At 40.2% G+C, this 19975-nt stretch overlaps 1 protein-coding gene across 1 annotated transcript; it reads left to right on the top strand.

Annotated features, from left to right (window-relative positions):
* The first annotated feature begins 252 nt into the window (after positions 1–252).
* Positions 253–1458, top strand: LOC133814607 (uncharacterized). The gene has a single exon (XM_062247546.1). The coding sequence runs from the start codon at positions 253–255 to the stop codon at positions 1456–1458; it is 1206 nt and encodes a 401-aa protein (XP_062103530.1).
* Positions 1459–19975: the final 18517 nt, after the last annotated feature.

Genomic DNA, 19975 nt, shown 5'->3' on the forward strand with positions numbered 1-19975 from the left:
AACAGCCAACACAGAAGAAAACTTGGGTGGTGAAACAGAACTTAGAGAAGAATATCAGAGAAAATTCAGATAAGATACAAGATGATGATGGGTTTCAGACAGTTCGGAAAGGAGGGAAGGTTAGGATTCAAGAAGAAGTTCCTCTTTCTACTAGCAATAATTTTCACATTTTGAGGAAACAGGGGCCTATTGATGGAAATGAAGATGAGAATAGAGGTGGGGGAGAGCCATCTCTTGGCAATGGATAGAATAATGGCATGGAATGTCCGAGGCCTCAACAATCCACACAAGCAACATGAGATTAAACATCTAATCTCAAACAAGAAGATTGGATTGGTTGGGCTCTTGGAAACAAGGGTGAAAACCCAGAAACTTGGTGATGTATACTTAAGAATGTTTGCAGGGTGGTGTTTTTCTTCCAATAATGCTTGGCACAAGGGAGGCCGAATAGTAATAAGCTGGAATCCAGCTTTGTTTCAGGTGGATATTAGGAAGTGTACAAGTCAAATGATACATTTAGAGGTCAAGGCGGGTGGAAGACAGGAAGGATTTTCTCTTACGTTTGTTTATGCCTTTAATGATGCAAATGGAAGGAATTTTCTTTGGAGTGATCTCAAAGACTTAGCAAGTAGAATTAGACAACCATGGGTGGTTCTAGGAGATTTTAATGATATCCTAGCTACAAAAGAACGAGTGGGGAACAGAACACAGGGAGCTGGGACTTTGGCCTTTAAAGAGTGCATAGCTGAATGCAAACTTGCAGATGTGAAATATTTGGGATGTTTTTTCACTTGGAATAACAAGCAAGACAAAGATAGCAGAATATACTCCAAGCTGGATCGAGTAATGGCCAATCAAGAATGGTTCATCAAGTATGAATTGGCGGAGGTACATTTCTTACCTGAAGGGAATTTAGATCATTCTTCTGCTGTACTAACAGTCTATCCAGAAGTTCGAGGGGGTGTAAGGCCTTTCAAATTTTTTCGCATGTGGCAATTTGCATCAGACTATAAACAAAAGGTACAAGCTAGTTGGGATCAGCCGTGTACTGGATTTGCTATGTTTAAACTGGTTCAGAAATTGAAAAGGCTCAAAAGTGTACTCAGGGACATAAACAAGGAGGAGTTTGGTAATATTTCAGTTCCTGATACCTTAGCTTTTCAAAAGTTACTGAGGCAGCAACAAAATCTACAAGATGACCCTTTGAATGCACAGTTGATAAAACAAGAGGAATTGGCCAGGCAGGAATACTCGCACAATCATAAAAGCTACATATCCTTTCTCCATCAGAAATCAAAGTTGGACTGGTTACAAAAAGGAGATGACAATACCCAGCTTTTTCATTCCAGCATTCGAGCAAGGAGGATAAGGAATAGGGTCTATACAATTCAAGATATGAATGGCATTTGGGTGGAAACTCCTGGAGAGGTAGCTAAAGCCTTCCTCATCTACTATTAGCAACTTTTGGGATCAAAGTTGGAAGGTAGGAGGAGAGTTCGACTAAATATCATTAGGACTGGACCTGTTTTAACAGAGGCAGAGGCTAAGTTGTTGGTGTCTGAATATACAGTTGAAGAAGTTAAAAAAGCCATGTTTGATATTCCAAGTATTAAAGCCCCTGGACCAGATGGTTACCCAAGCTGTTTCTTCCAGGATAATTGGGAAATAGTAGGAAAGGATGTGAGTGCAGCAGTGTTAAGTTTTCTTCATTCTGGGCAGCTGTTAAAAGAGGTAAACACTACAAGTCTGACCTTGATTCCAAAAACAAATTGCCCAACTGGGGTCAGTGACTTTAGACCCATTGCATGTTGTAATGTGGTTTATAAAGTAGCTACCAAGTTGATTTGTTCAAGGTTACGTAACTGTCTACCTGGTTTGATAGCTGAGAATCATGGAGGTTTCATCAAAGGGAGGCACATCGCACACAATATTATGGTTTGCCAGGATTTAGTCAGGAATTATGGGAGGAAAATAGCTCGGCCTAGCTGTATGATTAAGCTAGATCTGAGGAAGGCTTATGACATGGTGGAATGGGATTTTATAGAGGAGATGTTAAGTGCTCTAAGGCTGCCTGAGCATTTAGTTAAGCTTATAATGATATGTGTCCGAACTCCCAGATTTTCTATACTACTAAATGGCTCAATGCATGGATATTTTCCACCACAAAGAGGTCTCAGGCAAGGAGACCCCATGTCTCCTCTAATTTTCGTGTTAGGAATGGAATATCTTTCGCGTATCTTGCGGAAAATAGGAAACAAACCAGAATTTCAATATCATGAAAGGTGTGCCCCGCTCAAGTTACACCATTTATGTTTTGCGGATGATGTTCTACAATTTTGCCATGGTGATTTCAAATCAATCTACCTGTTATTACAAGGACTCAAGTTATTTTCTCAGACTTCTGGTTTGCAACCTAATGAAGCCAAATCAGCTATCTATTGCTGTGGAATGAGTCCCAAGGAAGTTCAAAGAGTACTGGACATTTCTGGTTTTGAGAGAAGTAAGCTACCATTCAGATATCTTGGCATCCCAATTAGTTCAAAAAAAATATCAGCAGAAGAGTGTGAAGTATTAGTGGAGAAAATGACCCTTCGAATTAGAACTTGGAGCTCTAGAAACCTCTCATATGCAGGTAGAGTTGTTTTGATTAATTCAGTTTTGCTCACAATCAGTTCATACTGGTCTCAGATTATGATTTTGCCCAAAAGAGTGATACAGAAAATTAATGTTATTTGCCGAGCCTTTTTATGGAAAGCAGAGTCCAAGTTCTTGGGCCCTGGCTTGGTGAGTTGGGAAACACTCTGTAAATCAAAAAAGGAGGGTGGTTTGGGATTTAGGAATGTTCTAGAGTGGAATAAAGCAGCAATAGGGAAATATATATGGGCTGTGGCAACAAAACAGGATAATCTTTGGATCAAGTGGGTTCACCATGTCTACTTGGGTTCAGCTGACTGGTGGAGTTATGAAGCTCCATCAGCAAGTAGCTGGTACTGGAGGCAAATTGTAAATGTCAAGAATAGCTTCAAACCGCTGGTGGATATTCTGGAATTTCAAGCTGAAGCATATCAGATAAAAAAAGGCTATCGTGTACTATGTCCTATACAGAGTAAGGTCATATGGTATCATCTGGTTTGGGATAACACAGCAGTTCCAAAGCATAGATTTCTGTTTTGGTTAATCATGTGTGGAAGACTGCCAATTAGAGAGAGGTTAAAGAAGTTCCATATATGTCAAGAGGTGGAATGTGTAGTGTGTGGAACTGATGTAGAGAGCATACAGCATCTCTTTTTTGAATGCACGTACAGCAGTAGGATTTTAACAGAAGTAAAGGATTGGCTAACATGGAGGACACCAGCTATTTCGATCCATGGACTGATTAGCAATATAAGGCATAGCAGACACAGCAAGTTCAAGAAAGGAGTGTTCACAGTTACCTTGGCTGCTATGTGCTACCATCTCTGGCTAAATAGGAATGAAGTGTTCTGGAAACTTAAATGTAAACATGTAATTTTACTTGTACAAAGTATTAAAAATGTGGTCAGATATAGGATTAAAGGTATTACAGGCAAAGGTCTCTCAACTAGTGATCTGAATTGGCTGAATCAATTGTAATTAGAACATCAAAATTCAGGCCTTTTTTGAGGTGCTATTAGGATGTAAATATGTTTGGTTTTATATACACTTTCTCTGATTTACCAAAAAAAGAATAAGTAATCTATAATCTAATTATAGATTTGAGCTCAAAATCATTCAGTTCCAGAATTAACCCTTAAGGGAACTAATATACGATCCGTTAGGAAAGATTAGATTCCGTATTGTTGATACATGTTCCCAGCCATCCATGATATATCTCCAAAACAAAAGTCATTAGCCTCATTCTATGAAGAGACCTTAACGAATGAATCAAAAGATTTAATAAACATGAACAGGAGTTCATGAACACTCAGGATTTAGGTTGATCTATAAATGATCATCAGTTATGATATGAATTAGAAGTCTTTATTATTAAATGATTTTTGGATAAAGACTTTTATTCATATCGGTCCATGTCATATATAATCATATTATATAAAGCACATTTACCGAGATGTCTTACCACATCAATAATCCAAATCTAGATTATTTGTATAAACATGATACTCAGCAAACCGTACTTACAACCCCAATTAAAGAATTTCATAATTTCAATTTGTTGTTGTTGACTATTTTTATTCATTCATGTGATCTTAATTCTCTCGTACTAATACAAGATCACATCCTCAATAATGAATATGGAATTTTTCTGATATTTACAAAATTATTCAAACAATAATTTAATAATCTAAATATAATAATAATAATAAACCATTGTATTTATTTATTCATCGAAATAATAAATATCGTTTACATGCTTTTAGGACATACTCCTAACAAGTGTCACTCAATAACATCAAAAGAAATATGTTATTAAGCGGTGGGATTAAGTTATCTCACTTATTCTTTGTTGATGACCTCATTATATATATTTCCTCGTGCTAATGGTTAGCAAGTTAAGTTCTTTGAAATTGTATTAATTCATTTTTTGCATGGTTTGGACCAGAAGTAAATTTACTCGAGACTAATGTATTTTTTTTTAGCAAAAAACTCCCTTTTGAGTCAAGCCAGAAATCATCAATGTTATTGGTGTTTCTAGAGATGTTCACAAGATTAAGTATGTTGATGGGAGATTTCGACAACAACAAGAGTTTGAAAAGATTGAATAATAAACAACATAGGAAGATTTTTACATGGTTCATTTTTTAATGAAGCCTAGTCCACAAGTTAATTGTATTGAGGAAGAACTTGCAAAGGCTCAATTTATTTTAGGGTTTGCAAATGGGCAAAGCTTTTTCTTGTGCTCCAAATGTTCTCTTAGATACAAATGACCCTCACTGCCCTATAGTGGGTATGTATTAATAGTAAATTACATGATTAGTCCCTAGTATCAATTAGGTGGGATTAGGCCTTGTTACAATGTAGGTTGCTAATTAGTGTGTAAATTGCATATATTAAAGTGTTATTGGGGTGCATAATTCTTATGATTGGTTAAATACATAGGATAAATGTTGTTATACAAGTTAGGTATAAAACACTTAGTGAATTTCACATATTGAAGATGTAAAATTTGAGTTTCAATTGTAGGCACTTAAAAAAAAAATTTGGGTCCAAAGTGATACATGGAGGTATCTAAGGATCCCCAAAAATTTTGGTAGCATTTGGAGCAATTTTAGGCCTGTTGAATGGGTCACAAGTCAGAGGAGGAGGCGATGCATCGCCTCTTTGGAGGCGTTCCATCCCCTAGATGCAAAGGGGCTCAAAAGCCCCAGCAGGTGATGCATTGCCTATAGGTAGGTGACGTGTCACCGTACGACATGTGTTTTAAGCTCCAAATGATGATATCTTTAGCTCTAATTCGATTGGTTAGACCTAATGACAGTGCCTACACTATAAAAGGTTCCTCATAGTGTTTTTGAAGACTTGATCACTCTCTCAAATCTCTTTCAAGCCTTTCTCTCTCTAGCTTTAAAGAATCTCAAGTTTTCTCCAAGAAAACTCATAAAGAAAGTGCTTGACTTTGTAAGTTTAAGGCTTGTTCAATCCCAATTCTCATTTCCTCTTTATTAAAAAGCCCCAAGCATCAATGGTGTGCTAGGAAATAGAGAATGAGGACAGCGATACAAATCATGTATATGCCCTTGGTTGTGTTTCCTCAAGGAATATGAAGAAGTTCAAAGTGGTGGATTCAACAAGGGTTTTGAAGCATCATCAAGGTTGAAGAATTGTGTTCCAATACTAGGGTTTGCATCATCTTACTCAATCTTTCTTTGGTCTTTGTTAAGCATAATTTTGTGTAGAATCTAGATATTGTGGTGGTGTAATATCACTCTCCCTCAACAATAATTAGAATTAAATTATTTATTTTCATGATTTTAAATACAAAATTTAATTAAGATAAAAAAATATTTTATTTAACTAATTTTGTGTTTACTTTTCAAATTTGGAGAAAGTTGATAAAAGTGGAATTTGAAGCATAAAGTTGATAAAAAGAAAAAGATGTTGAAAAAGATTTCAAGACCAAATTAAATAGGCGCAAGGCCAACTCCTTTAATACGTCTTTCTTTCTCCAATCTACTCCACTTCACATCCAAAGGTCCAGGTCCTCATTTGAGCTTCTTCATCCACACTTTGGGCTTCAATCTTTTATCTTCCAATAGCCCAGTCCTCACCAAGTCCAATCAATTGAGCAAGCCATCTTCCAAGCACGAGCCTCACTCTATAAATCATCCAAGTTTTCTTCAACAGCCCACCAACAAGTAACACACAACAACAATTCAAAAAGCTTAGTGCATTGGCTTCGTCTCAGTCTCTATATCTCTCCCATGAGTTGATAAGATAGACCTAACTAGATGACCTTTACATGTGAAAACCTTTAGCTAAGTAAAAGAATTTCCCAATGATGATTTACTACTAGATGTCGCCCTTTCAAGGGAGTGGTCATGCATTGCTGAGGGAATGATGAAAAAGGTGGTGGAGATCCTTCCACTACTTCTCAGGCACGGTATGGGCTGTTAGTCAGGAATATCGTTGGACCATCACACCAGAAGTAAGTGGGCATATGCACCGTATTGTTGGCATAATTATAGATCCCACATCCATAAAACGCAGATTCTTGTCTCTAGGATCTGAACAAGTAGCTCTCAAGAATCTTGTCAGGAGAGACATAGTATGAGGGGCTCTTTGGAAGCCTCGGAGGTTGGACCTCCTGAGCGGCCCGATGAGCGCCACGTGTCGTGAGATACTCACCATATCCAGATTGGTGACGTGTCCTTTACTTAAAAAAATGGGTGCAACAAAGTATATTGGTCTTCCAATCTTTCACTCCAAGAATAAGACCTCTAATTTTAAGTTCATCTTGAATCACCTTGACTCTAAATTGGATGGATGGAAAGCTAAAGTTCTTTTTAAATCATGCCATGCCATTCTTATTAATTATGTTTCCTTAGTGTTGCCATCTTACATAATGAAATCCAAAACCATGACGAAAGTTCTCTCCAGTAAAATTTATGGCAAACTTAGGAATTTTCGTAAGGTGACAAGGATGCTTCTAAGGGTCTCAACATGGTTGCTTGGGACAAGATTTTCTTGCCAAAATCTTTTGGAGGGCTTGGCTTTCAAAAATCGGATGATATGAACTTGGCCATTGTGCATGGTGGGATAGCGACTATTTCAGGTTATGACTCCTTATATTGTGAAATTCTTAAAGTTAAATATATGAGACAAACTTCTTTTGCTTAGGTGCATAATAAACATTTAGACTCTTTCTTTTAGATGTTAGTTATCAAAGCTATGAATATTGTCTTGAAGGGAGCTGATAAGAAAATTGAGAATGGCAAGTCAATAAATATATGGGAATCCCTTTGGGTTCCTTTATACCCAGGGTTTAGGCCAAAGCTAATTGGTACTCCTAGAAGGGGTTATATGTATGTGGCTAAATTGAATTTTGAATAATGGGTGGTGGAGCATAACAAAATTGATATGTCCCTTTTCCTTGGAATCTGTGAATTTGATAACCCATATCAGAGGGTTGTTCTCAATTCAACAAAACTCTTGGATTCTAAACCACAATAGTAACTTCACTACGCACTCTGCTTATATTAATAAAGTTTCCAATCGTCCTCAATCCTAACTCGTACAACCTCAGTTTTGGAGGAAGTTGTGGAAAGCTAAAATCCATAACAAGCACAAGATACTATGTATTAGGATTGGTTAAATACATCTTGATAATAATTTTGCACAAAGTGGTGCAAAACCGTAATGGTTTCACAGAATGAAGATGTGAAATTTGATTTTTTGTTGTATGCATTTAAAAATTGTGCTTTTGGGTCCAAACTAATACAGAGGGGTTATATGTGTGCCCAAAATTTTTGGAGCATTTGAAGGTGTTCAAGACACTTTTTGGAGGCATGGGACTCGCTTTTAGGCATTTCATCGCTTGTTGAAAGGCAACGCGTCCCATGAAGGCAAAAAATGCCAAAACTTGGAACATGCAACACATCGCATGGGACATGTAATGCCCCGGATTCCCTATTATGGTTTAATGGCTGGGTTAGTAGGCCGGGAGGGCCATAATTGTTTAATTATGCCATTAAATGTGTTTATGCATGTTTATGAGAATTATATTATAATATGATGTTAAATGCATACATGTGAGTCCACATTTGTTTATAGGGGTGTTTTGGTAATTTGGCCCGTTGAGGGTATAATTGAATATTTGCTTCCGTGTTAATGATATATTGTGAGACCACATTATAATGTGGATTGGTTTGAGTATTTCGACATGAGACAATCTTTAAACATGATTTATCGGTTTAGTCATAACAGGTTTGAGCTCGGGGCTCGGGGCTCGGGGCGAGTCACGGGGTGATATTAATGATTATAGCGTTACCGGGGATTTTAGGGTAACGGGATATGAATTATTAGTGTTTGAGGATATTGAGATTAGCGGGAATTGGGAAGCGTTAATTATGATTAACGGGATAAGCGGAAAGTACCAATTTTACCCTTGAAATGGTTTTAGAGGCTTTAGGTGGCTTAAGGGTATTTTGGTCATTTGAGGGGATTAATATTACCCTTTAGTTGGCTGTAGAAGGATAAAGATTAAACAGAACAAAAACAGGGGTTGTCTTCTCCCTTCCCGTACATCACCCTTCTCTATATTTCCTTTGGTGTTCTTGAGCTCAAGGTAGGGTTTTAAGCTAGGAAACTCAAATGCTGGGTTGGTGGACTTGGTTCAACCATTGAAGGAGGTTCAAATCTGAGTTTGAGGTGAGTTTTAGTCACTGGTTTCAGGTGTTACTCTGTTTTCCTTTTAGTTTTCAATTCATGGTTTTTGATGTGGAAAGTGGGAATCAAAAGGAGTTTTTGTGTTGGTTTGATTGGGATTTGATGAATGTAAGCCATGGGTGTTGTCTAGAGGTTAAATTGGGTGTTTGGAGTTGGTTCCAAGGGTTGGTTCCAAGGGAAAATGCAGGGGAGAGTTGGCTGGTGCGTGCTGGTTTCTTGGCTGGTTTGCGAAATGAGCCGCGGCCTGTGTTGGCTTTAAAGGTGAAAATGGCTCTGTCAGGAGGGTGAGCCGTGGCCCATCAGGGCAAATTTAGCCAAAAACACGTTTTTAGCTTGGTGATTCAAACCTTAGGCCTCGGGGTTGAACCTAGTACCTAGTTGGGTTATGTTTGATGTCCCGGAGGCTAGATCTTGGTTTGGGAACCCTCTGTTATCATTTTTATTGATGAATCCTATATTTTGGTTATGACCAGGTGACCATCAAGGAATTTAAAGGTTGATCGTTCTCAGGGGTCGTTCATATAATAATTCTCACTCGAACCAGAGGTAAGAAAACAGTGTATGAATACAGTTGCACCCTGTATAGGTATATGACATGTATGGTTTGATATTGAGGCATGTTGGTTGATATATGTGGACATGGATTGCATATTAAATGCTAGTGAACGCTGATTACCTGTTTATGGCACTGACTAGTTAGGGACCGACTCTAAAGTCGATGATCACGCATTGAATAGCTCTATGGCATTAATGCGGGACCGACCCTAAGGTCGAGGAACTTATAAGCGCTTGCCTGGTCTACGACCAGATGACTATAGCCAGGGTATATGACCCCGGTGACCGTTTGTCACATGGCTAGGGGACGTTGTCCATAGCTTCGACTCTAGGGTCGAGAGGAAGGTTATGTTGGTGACCAATCACCATGCACCTGTCCTGATCAAACTTATGAAAGAATCACTTATCAGTTAAGCCCTAGTGACCCTATCGTCACATGGCTAGAGGGAGCTGTGCTCATTATTGTGACTTTTGGCTACTGTCACCTATTTGTTGGACTGATGGTCCTGAATGGTTATTATGATCGTTGTTGATATTATATCATGCTTAATTGTGTTTTCTTGCTGGGCCTTGGCTCATGGGTGCTTTGTGGTGCAGATAAAGGGAAGGAAAAGCTTAACCAACCCTGAGTGGAGAGCTTGGGTGATGTGGTGTACATATTGGGCCGCTTGACCGCCACGGTCAATTAGTTCTTAGAGGGACTAGGGGTTTACCCTATTTTTGCCGCTTAGGCCGGCGGGGATTGTAAATTTGAAACTGTAGCGACTCTTTTGTATTGTGGACATCTTGTAAACATTTTAAAAGGCTCATGAGCAGTTTGTTTACTTAATGAAATGTACCCTTTCCTTTTTATTGGTTTTCACCTTAACCTGATAATAGCACTTAGATCACGTTTTTAACCAAAGGACTCAGGTAGCGAGTCAAATTTCTGGTTCACTGTTCACCGTAACTGTTCTGGGGTAACCAGGGCGTTACAACTTGGTATCAGAGCAATGCCAAGGTTAGGGTTCCTGTAGACTGGCTGGGTATGTACACACATCAACGAAGTCAAGCTCGACTCATGGTTTGGTAACTATCTATGTGGTTACATGTATAACTGTTTAAATGTGATATATATGCTTTACCTGTGTGCATGAGATACTATGTTGAGCCTGTGCCCTGAAATATTATATCTTCAGCAAATGTGTGCTAATAAGTACTGAGATTGCTGGCGCCTGCTTATTTGTATGGTTGTTTATAAGTTATTATGTGATACATGCTGAGTGCTGAATGCCATGAACATGTATCTGATTGTGAATATTGAATGACTGTGGAATGTGATAATTGTATGTTGTTCTTGGACCATGAGGCGGCAAGAGGTTTAGTTATTACTACCTGACTGGCCGTATTGATTATTGTTTCAGTAAGGTATCAGTGACAGAATGAACCCAGAACAGACAGACACTACAGCTGGCCAGAGTGGCCAGGGTCAGAATAATGACAACAATCAGGGTCAAGAGAATGACCAATCTCGGGTTCCACAGCCAGCACTTACAAACTGGCAGCAGATGTTTAATGATTTGTAGGCTATAGTGTTAAAACAGGGAGAGGAGCTTCGTCTCCTAAGACAGCAGCAAGTGCCTGTGGTGGCCAGCGTTGCGGAGGCACCTTCTGTGTCGGTGCCAGTTATTGGGCAACTGCCTGGGGTTGAAAACAGATTGGAACCTCTTTATGAGCAGTTCAGGAAACAACAACCTCCTGTGTTTGAAGGCAGTGCTGATCCTACCAAAGCTGAACAATGGATGAGCATGATTACCACTATTCTTGACTTTATGAGGGTAGTTGGTACTGAAAGGGTGGCCTGTGCTGCCTATATGTTTCGGGATGATGCCCGGATTTGGTGGGAAGTGGTTGGCCAGACCAAGGATGTTAATCTCCTGAGCTGGGAGGAATTTCAGACCTTGTTCAATGAAAAGTATTATAATGGCGCTATTAGAGCGGCGAAGGCTGACGAATTTATGAGGCTACTTCAGGGAAGCTTATCAGTAACCGAGTATGCCTTAAAGTTTGACCGTTTGGAAAAGTTTGCCAAGGAGTTGGTGCCCATTGATGGGACCAGGAGAGAGCGTTTCTTACAGGGGCTACAGCCCAAGTTAGCTCGAGATGTACGCATCACCACTGTGGCAGGAGTGACTACTTATGCACAGGTGGTGGAGAAGGCACTTACAGCTGAAACTGCAGAGACTAAGATCTGGCATGACAATGGAGCCAGAAGGGATTTCAGGAGGCCAGGTCCTCCATTTGTGGGTTCTGGTAGGGGTGTTGGCCCCAGTGATCAGAAGAGGAAGGTTCCTGACACCTTCCCAGTTCCAGGTCCTGACAGACGGCCCCGTGGTATTTCTGTAGGTCGTCCAGGTGGTAATGAAGCCTTGGAAGTCTTATCCCGAGTGTCCTAGATGCAAGAGGCATCACTTGGGAGAGTGTAAGGCAAGGGCCTGCTTCTCTTGTGGAGCAGTGGGTCATCTCAAAAAGGATTGCCCTAAGGCAAGAAAGGAAGAGCCCAGGAAGGCAGACAGCTCGGCCCCAGCGCGAGTGTTTGCATTGACTCGGGCAGAAGCTGAGGCTTCCCCCTCAGTTGTTACAGGTCAGCTTCTTAGTGCAGGAACTGCTTATAATGTATTGATTGACTCTGGCGCTACACATTCCTTTGTTGCTAGTAGTGTTATTGATAGGTTGTGTAGACCTTGTGATTTCTATGCTGTGGGGTTTGGTACTTTGTTGCCCACTGGGGAGCTGGTTGTATCCAGGAGGTGGGTCAGATCTTTGCCAGTGATTGTGGAGGGCAGAGAGTTGTCAGTGGATCTTATAGAGTTGGTTATGACTGACTTCGATATGATACTGGGTATGGACTGGTTAGCCAAGTATGGGGCAACCATTGATTGCAGAAGGAAGATGGTCACCTTTGAGCCTGAAGGTGAGGATCCTTTTGTATTTGTTGGTGTTGTGCATGGACCCCGTATTCCTATGATTTCTGCATTGAGGGCTAGGGATTTATTGCAAGGGGGTTGCATTGGATTCTTAGCCAGTGTGGTTGATACCACCCAGGTCGTGCCAGTGAGACCAGAGGATGCTAAACTTGTATGTGAGTTTCTGGACGTGTTTCCAGAAGATCTGCCAGGGTTGCCACCACACAGAGAGATTGAGTTCGTTATAGAACTGGCCCCAGGGACGGAGCCAGTGTCTAGAGCACCATACAGAATGGCCCCAGCTGAGTTGAAAGAATTAAAGGTACAGCTGCAAGAGCTGTTGGATTTGAGTTTTATCAGACCTAGTTTTTCACCTTGGGGTGCGCTAGTTCTGTTTGTAAAGAAGAAAGATGGTTCTCTGCGGATGTGTATAGATTACAGAGAACTAAATAAGCTGACAATTAAGAATCAGTATCCTTTGCCAAGGATAAACGATCTGTTTGATCAATTGCAGGGTAAGACGGTATTCTCTAAGATCAACCTTCGTTCTGGTTATCATCAGTTGAGGGTCAAGGAGGGAGATATACCGAAGACCACATTTCGTACCAGGTATGGGCATTATGAGTTTCTAGTTATGTCATTTGGGTTGACTAATGCCCCTGCTGCTTTCATGGATATGATGAATCGAGTGTTCAAGGATTATTTAGACCAGTTTGTGATCGTCTTCATCGATGATATTCTGGTATATTATCAGAATGAGTCAGAGCATGAGCAGCATCTGAGGTTGGTTCTACAGAGATTGAGAGAACACAGATTGTTTGCTAAGTTCAAAAAGTGTGAATTCTGGTTGTCTCATGTGTCCTTCCTTGGGCACATTGTCAGTAAGGAGGGGATTAAAGTAGATACAGCAAAGATTGAAGCGGTCAGAGATTGGCCAAGGCCAAAGAATGCTTCTGAGGTTAGAAGTTTCCTTGGATTGGCAGGGTATTATAGGCGTTTTGTGGAAGGGTTCTCAAAGATTACTACTTCATTGACTGAGCTGACACGCAAGGGTCAGAAGTTTGTATGGTCAGACAAATGTGAGAACAGCTTCCAGGAGTTGAAACAGAGATTGATTACAGCTCCAGTTCTGAGTCTTCCAATAGACCAAGAGAAGTTTGTGATATATTGCGATGCTTCTCATCAGGGTTTGGGCTGTGTTTTGATGCAATCAAAGAGAGTTATAGCTTATGCTTCTCGTCAGCTGAAGGAGTACAAGAAGAGGTATCCTACTCATGACTTAGAGTTGGCAGCGGTGGTTTTTGCTTTAAAGATATGGAGGCACTATCTCTATGGAGAGAAGTGTGAGATTTATACAGACCACAAGAGCCTGAAGTACTTCTTCACCCAAAAGGACTTGAACATGAGGCAAAGGCATTGGCTGGAATTAGTGAAAGATTATGATTGTGAGATTCTATATCACCCAGGGAAAGCCAACGTGGTAGCTGATGCATTAAGCCGGAAGGGTCCGAGACAGATTCATGGTGTTAGGCTGGTAGCCAGAGAGTTAGCTGATGATATGACCAGAGCTGGTATAGAGTTACTGGTGGGCCAGTTGGCCAATATTACGCTACAGTCTACGCTGCTAGAGAGGATTAAAGAGGGTCAGTTGGGTGATCCACAGCTGATCAAGATTAGAGAGGATGTCTTGGCTGGAGCATCCAAGGATTATACAGTGTCTGACTTGGGGTTGTTGAGATACAAGGAACGGATATGTGTTCCATTAGACACTGCATTGAGGCAGGAGATTCTGGATGAATCTCATACTACACCTTACTCTTTGCATCCAGGCACCACGAAGATGTATCAGGATGTGAGATCATTGTACTGGTGGCCAGGGATGAAGAGAGATGTAGTTGAATATGTGGCTAAGTGCTTGACATGTCAACAGGTCAAGGCTGAGCATCAGAGGCCGGCAGGGTTACTGCAGCCTCTGGATATCCCAGAGTGGAAGTGGGAAGACATCACAATGGACTTTGTGGTGGGCTTGCCCCGGACAGTTGGTCAGCATGATTCCATTTGGGTGATAGTGGGTCGCTATACCAAATCAGCTCACTTTCTACCAGTGAGGACTACTTATACCGTTGACCAGTATGCAGATCTCTATGTGAGAGAGATCGTGCCCCTCCATGGAGCTCCTAGGTCGATCGTGTCAGATCGGGACCCTACTTTCACTTCCAAGTTCTGGAAGAGTTTACAGATAGCCATGGGTACACGACTGAAGTTCAGTACAGCTTATCATCCTCAAACAGATGGGCAATCTGAGAGGACGATCCAGATATTGGAGGACATGCTGCGGGCATGTGTGCTGGACTTTGGTGGATCATGGAGTAAGTATCTGCCTTTGATAGAGTTCTCCTATAATAATAGTTATCAGTCTACCATTGGTGTTGCACCTTATGAGATGCTATATGGTAGGAAGTGTAGATCTCCCATTCATTGGGATGAGACAGGTGAAAGGAGATACTTAGGTCCTAAGGCAGTTCAAAGGACCAATGAGGCTATTGACAAGATTAGGGCTCGAATGCTTACTTCTCAAAGTAGACAGAAGAGCTATGCAGATCCCAAGCGCAGGAACGTGGAGTTACAGGTAGGAGACTATGTCTTCCTTAGAGTCTCGCCATGGAAAGGGGTGAGAAGGTTTGGGAAGAAAGGCAAGTTGAGTCCCAGGTTTGTAGGTCCATTTGAGATTCTTTAGAGGATTGGTCAAGTGGCTTACAGGCTAGCTTTGCCTCCGGCGTTGTCGGTCGTGCATAATGTGTTCCATGTATCCGCTCTTCGGAGGTATGTTTCTGATGAGAGACATGTTTTGAGTTATGAAGATCTGAAGCTTGAACCAGATCTCTCCTTTGAGGAGCAGCCTGTTCAGATACTTGATCAGAAAGATAAAGTCCTCAGGAACAAGAAAATACCTTTTGTTAAGGTATTGTGGAGGAACAGCAAGGTCGAGGAGGCGACCTGGGAGCTAGAGTCAGATATGCGGAGTCAGTATCCCGAGCTGTTCAGGTAAATTTCGAGGACGAAATTTCTGTAAGGAGGGGATAGTTGTAATGCCCCGGATTCCCTATTATGGTTTAATGGCTGGGTTAGTAGGCCGGGAGGGCCATAATTGTTTAATTATGCCATTAAATGTGTTTATGCATGTTTATGAGAATTATATTATAATATGATGTTAAATGCATACATGTGAGTCCACATTTGTTTATAGGGGTGTTTTGGTAATTTGGCCCGTTGAGGGTATAATTGAATATTTGCTTCCGTGTTAATGATATATTGTGAGACCACATTATAATGTGGATTGGTTTGAGTATTTCGACATGAGACAATCTTTAAACATGATTTATCGGTTTGGTCATAACAGGTTTGAGCTCGGGGCTCGGGGTGAGTCACGGGGTGATATTAATGATTATAGCGTTACCGGGGATTTTAGGGTAACGGGATATGAATTATTAGTGTTTGAGGATATTGAGATTAGCGGGAATTGGGAAGCGTTAATTATGATTAACGGGATAAGCGGAAAGTACCAATTTTACCCTTGAAATGGTTTTAGAGGCTTTAGGTGGCTTAAGGGTATTTTGGTCATTTGAGGGGATTAATATTACCCTTTAGTTGGCTGTAGAAGGATAAAGATTAAACAGAACAAAAACAGGGGTTGTCTTCTCCCTTCACGTACATCACCCTTCTCTATATTTCCTTTGGTGTTCTTGAGCTCAAGGTAGGGTTTTAAGCTATGAAACTCAAAGGCTGGGTTGGTGGACTTGGTTCAACCATTGAAGGAGGTTCAAATCTGAGTTTGAGGTGAGTTTTAGTCACTGGTTTCAGGTGTTACTCTGTTTTCCTTTTAGTTTTCAATTCATGGTTTTTGATGTGGAAAGTGGGAATCAAAAGGAGTTTTTGTGTTGGTTTGATTGGGATTTGATGAGGGTAAGCTATGGGTGTTGTCTAGAGGTTAAATTGGGTGTTTGGAGTTGGTTCCAAGGGTTGGTTCCAAGGGAAAATGCAGGGGAGAGTTGGCTGGTGCGTGCTGGTTTCTTGGCTGGTTTGCGAAATGAGTCGCGGCCTGTGTTGGCTTTAAAGGTGAAAATGGCTCTGTCAGGAGGGTGAGCCGCGGCCCATCAGGGCAAATTTAGCCAAAAACACGTTTTTAGCTTGGGGATTCAAACCTTAGGCCTCGGGGTTGAACCTAGTACCTAGTTGGGTTATGTTTGATGTCCCGGAGGCTAGATCTTGGTTTGGGAACCCTCTGTTATCATTTTTATTGATGAATCCTATATTTTGGTTATGACCAGGTGACCGTCAAGGAATTTAAAGGTTGATCGTTCTCAGGGGTCGTTCATATAATAATTCTCACTCGAACCAGAAGTAAGAAAACAGTGTATGAATACAGTTGCACCCTGTATAGGTATGTGACATGCATGGTTTGATATTGAGGCATGTTGGTTGATATATGTGGACATGGATTGCATATTAAATGCTAGTGAACGCTGATTACCTGTTTATGGCACTGACTAGTCAGGGACCGACTCTAAAGTCGATGATCACGCATTGAATAGCTCTATGGCATTAATGCGGGACCGACCCTAAGGTCGAGGAACTTATAAGCGCTTGCCTGGTCTACGACCAGATGACTATAGCCAGGGTATATGACCCCAGTGACCGTTTGTCACATGGCTAGGGGACGTTGTCCATAGCTTCGACTCTAGGGTCGAGAGGAAGGTTATGTTGGTGACCAATCACCATGCACCTGTCCTGATCAAACTTATGAAAGAATCACTTATCAGTTAAGCCCTAGTGACCCTATCGTCACATGGCTAGAGGGAGCTGTGCTCATTATTGTGACTTTTGGCTACTGTCACCTATTTGTTGGACTGATGGTCCTGAATGGTTATTATGATCGTTGTTGATATTATATCATGCTTAATTGTGTTTTCTTGCTGGCCCTTGGCTCATGGGTGCTTTGTGGTGCAGATAAAGGGAAGGAAAAGCTTAACCAACCCTGAGTGGAGAGCTTGGGCGATGTGGTGTACATATTGGGCCGCTTGACCGCCACGGTCAATTAGTTCTTAGAGGGACTAGGGGTTTACCCTATTTTTGCCGCTTAGGCCGGCGGAGATTGTAAATTTGAAACTGTAGCGACTCTTTTGTATTGTGGACATCTTGTAAACATTTTAAAAGGCTCATGAGCAGTTTGTTTACTTAATGAAATGTACCCTTTCCTTTTTATTGGTTTTCACCTTAACCTGATAATAGCACTTAGATCACGTTTTTAACCAAAGGACTCAGGTAGCGAGTCAAATTTCCAGTTCACTGTTCACCGTAACTGTTCTGGGGTAACCAGAGCGTTGCAGGACATCCATACAACGTTCGTATAGGTGCATTTTTTTGCTCCAAAATTAAATTTAAAATACTTTAATCTCATTTTTTTAACACTAATGACGGTGTCTACACTATATAAGGGATCATTTAGAGTTTTGGGGGGAATTGATTACACCTCTCTTTCTCTCACTCTCTCCCTCTCTAACTCTCCAAGATTACAAATTTTCCCCAAGAAATTCATCAAGATTTGTGTGACTTGTTGAAATTTAGGGATTGTAAATCTCATTCTCATTCCACCATTGTTGTAGCCTCAAGAAATTCATTAGGATGGCTTGGAATATAGATTTTTGACAGCAATCTCAATTGTGTTAAGCATGTGGTTCTCAAATTTGATTTTCCTCATTAAATTCATGTTCTAGGGTTACATTTTCTTATCCATAAATTCTTACTTTTCTTATTTGTTTGTTTATATTGTAATTAATTCTTTCAAGGTTTCTTAATGGTGTTAGCCTTGGAGGTCACTCCATTGGACTCATCCACACATTTGTCTTTAGAACGAGACTCATCCTCAATTCCAAGGTGCTTTAGAATTTCTTACTAAAATATCTTCTTATTCTTATGGAGAATCTTCTTTCTATAGCCCATCCAGGATGGAGACAACTTGGCTATTATGGCACCTACCAAAAAGGGTTCCAACAAGGTTATCTTTAAAGTAGATAACTTGTTTGCAATGATTTTGAGTTCATGCACTTGAGGGAGTGGGGGTGTCTCATCAAAAAATTTGAATTTCATGTATTAAGTAATGAGAAATTTCTTTGTACCTTTTTCCATATCCGTATACTTATTTTCAAGTGCTTTCCAAATTTCCTTTGTCGAATTTGTGTTGGTGTAGAGATCATAGAGGTGATTCGAGAGAACATTGAGGACGTGACTATGAAATATGAGCTCATCTTCATCCATCTTCTATCTTTGTTTGATGATGTCTTAAGAGTCACCCTCCTTTGGTGGATCCATCACATTCAAGTCCTTATCCAAGATGTAGGAATCCTTCAATGTGGTGAGGAGAAACTTGATTTTGTCTTGCCAACAAAAAATGTTTGAACCATCAGTTCTATCAAGCCTCGTGAAATCTTGAGACATATACTTGAGTGCCAAATTTAAAGAGCTTTCTTCCATTGTAGTGAGGATTTTGAAATTTAGAATCCTAGGATTTAGAAATTAGAAATATAAAACCCTAGAAGAAAAGAACTAAATATTTTGATTGTTGGGAAGGATTAAAACAATTCACAAATCATTGTAATTGTTCTCAAGAAAAGGGGAAGAGCCATAGAAGCCCCAAGGGAAAAAGTACAACCATCTAGGCCCTAAGAAGAATGAAGGACAATTCAAGGGCACTAAAGGTCTTTGTTTTGTTTGTGGCAAAGGTGGTCACTTGGCAAGTGAGAGAAAATTTTGAAAATCCATTAACAATGGACTAGAGGTCAATGCAACTGAAGATGAGTTGGTTGCAACCTTGAGTGAAATGAATGCCATCCCAGGCAAAGTACAAGGGTGGTGGTATGATACTTGGGCCACCATTCATGTCACTTATGATAGGTCTCTTTTCAAGACCTTTAAGGAGTCCAAGGAGGGACATGAGATCCAAATGGGCAACGAGCAAAGGTCCAGGGTTGAAGGCAAAGACGATGTGGATCTCTTCTTCACTTTCAAAAAGAAAGTACTACTCACGTATGTCCTCTATGTGCCAAACACGAGTTGAAACCTTGTAAGTTGTAGCTTGTAGAATAAACTAGGCATCAAATCGATGTTTAAATCTGGGAACAATTTTATGGGAAAATGGTATGATCATGATGGGATGATAAAATTGTGTACTCTTGATTCCAATGTCAACAATAATAATAATATTATTTCTTCATGCTATATGCTTGACTCAAATTCTATTACTTTATGATATAAAAAGCTTGCACATATAGGTTTTAGTTCAATTAAAAGAAAAATTTATTGTGGTTTGATTAATTATGATAATGTTGTGCATGATAAATTTTAGCTATGTGTGAAATCTAAAATGACTAAGAAACTATTTCCTAGTGTTGAAAGAGAAACTAAGTTGTTATATCTAATAAATAGTGATTTATGTGAACTTAATGTTGGTATTAAAATAGAAAATTAGAGTGGCAGCGAAAGGGGGTGGGGTAATTTTAAAATAATAATACCAAACCAGGATCAATATATATCTATACATTAAATCAATGCAAATA

Source organism: Humulus lupulus, chromosome 2 (assembly GCF_963169125.1).
Source record: "Humulus lupulus chromosome 2, drHumLupu1.1, whole genome shotgun sequence".
NCBI lineage: Eukaryota > Viridiplantae > Streptophyta > Magnoliopsida > Rosales > Cannabaceae > Humulus > Humulus lupulus.

Coding starts and splice junctions, on each gene's coding strand:
- LOC133814607 (XM_062247546.1), top strand. CDS start 253: ATGGCATGGAATGTCCGAGGCCTCAACAATCCACACAAGCAACATGAG.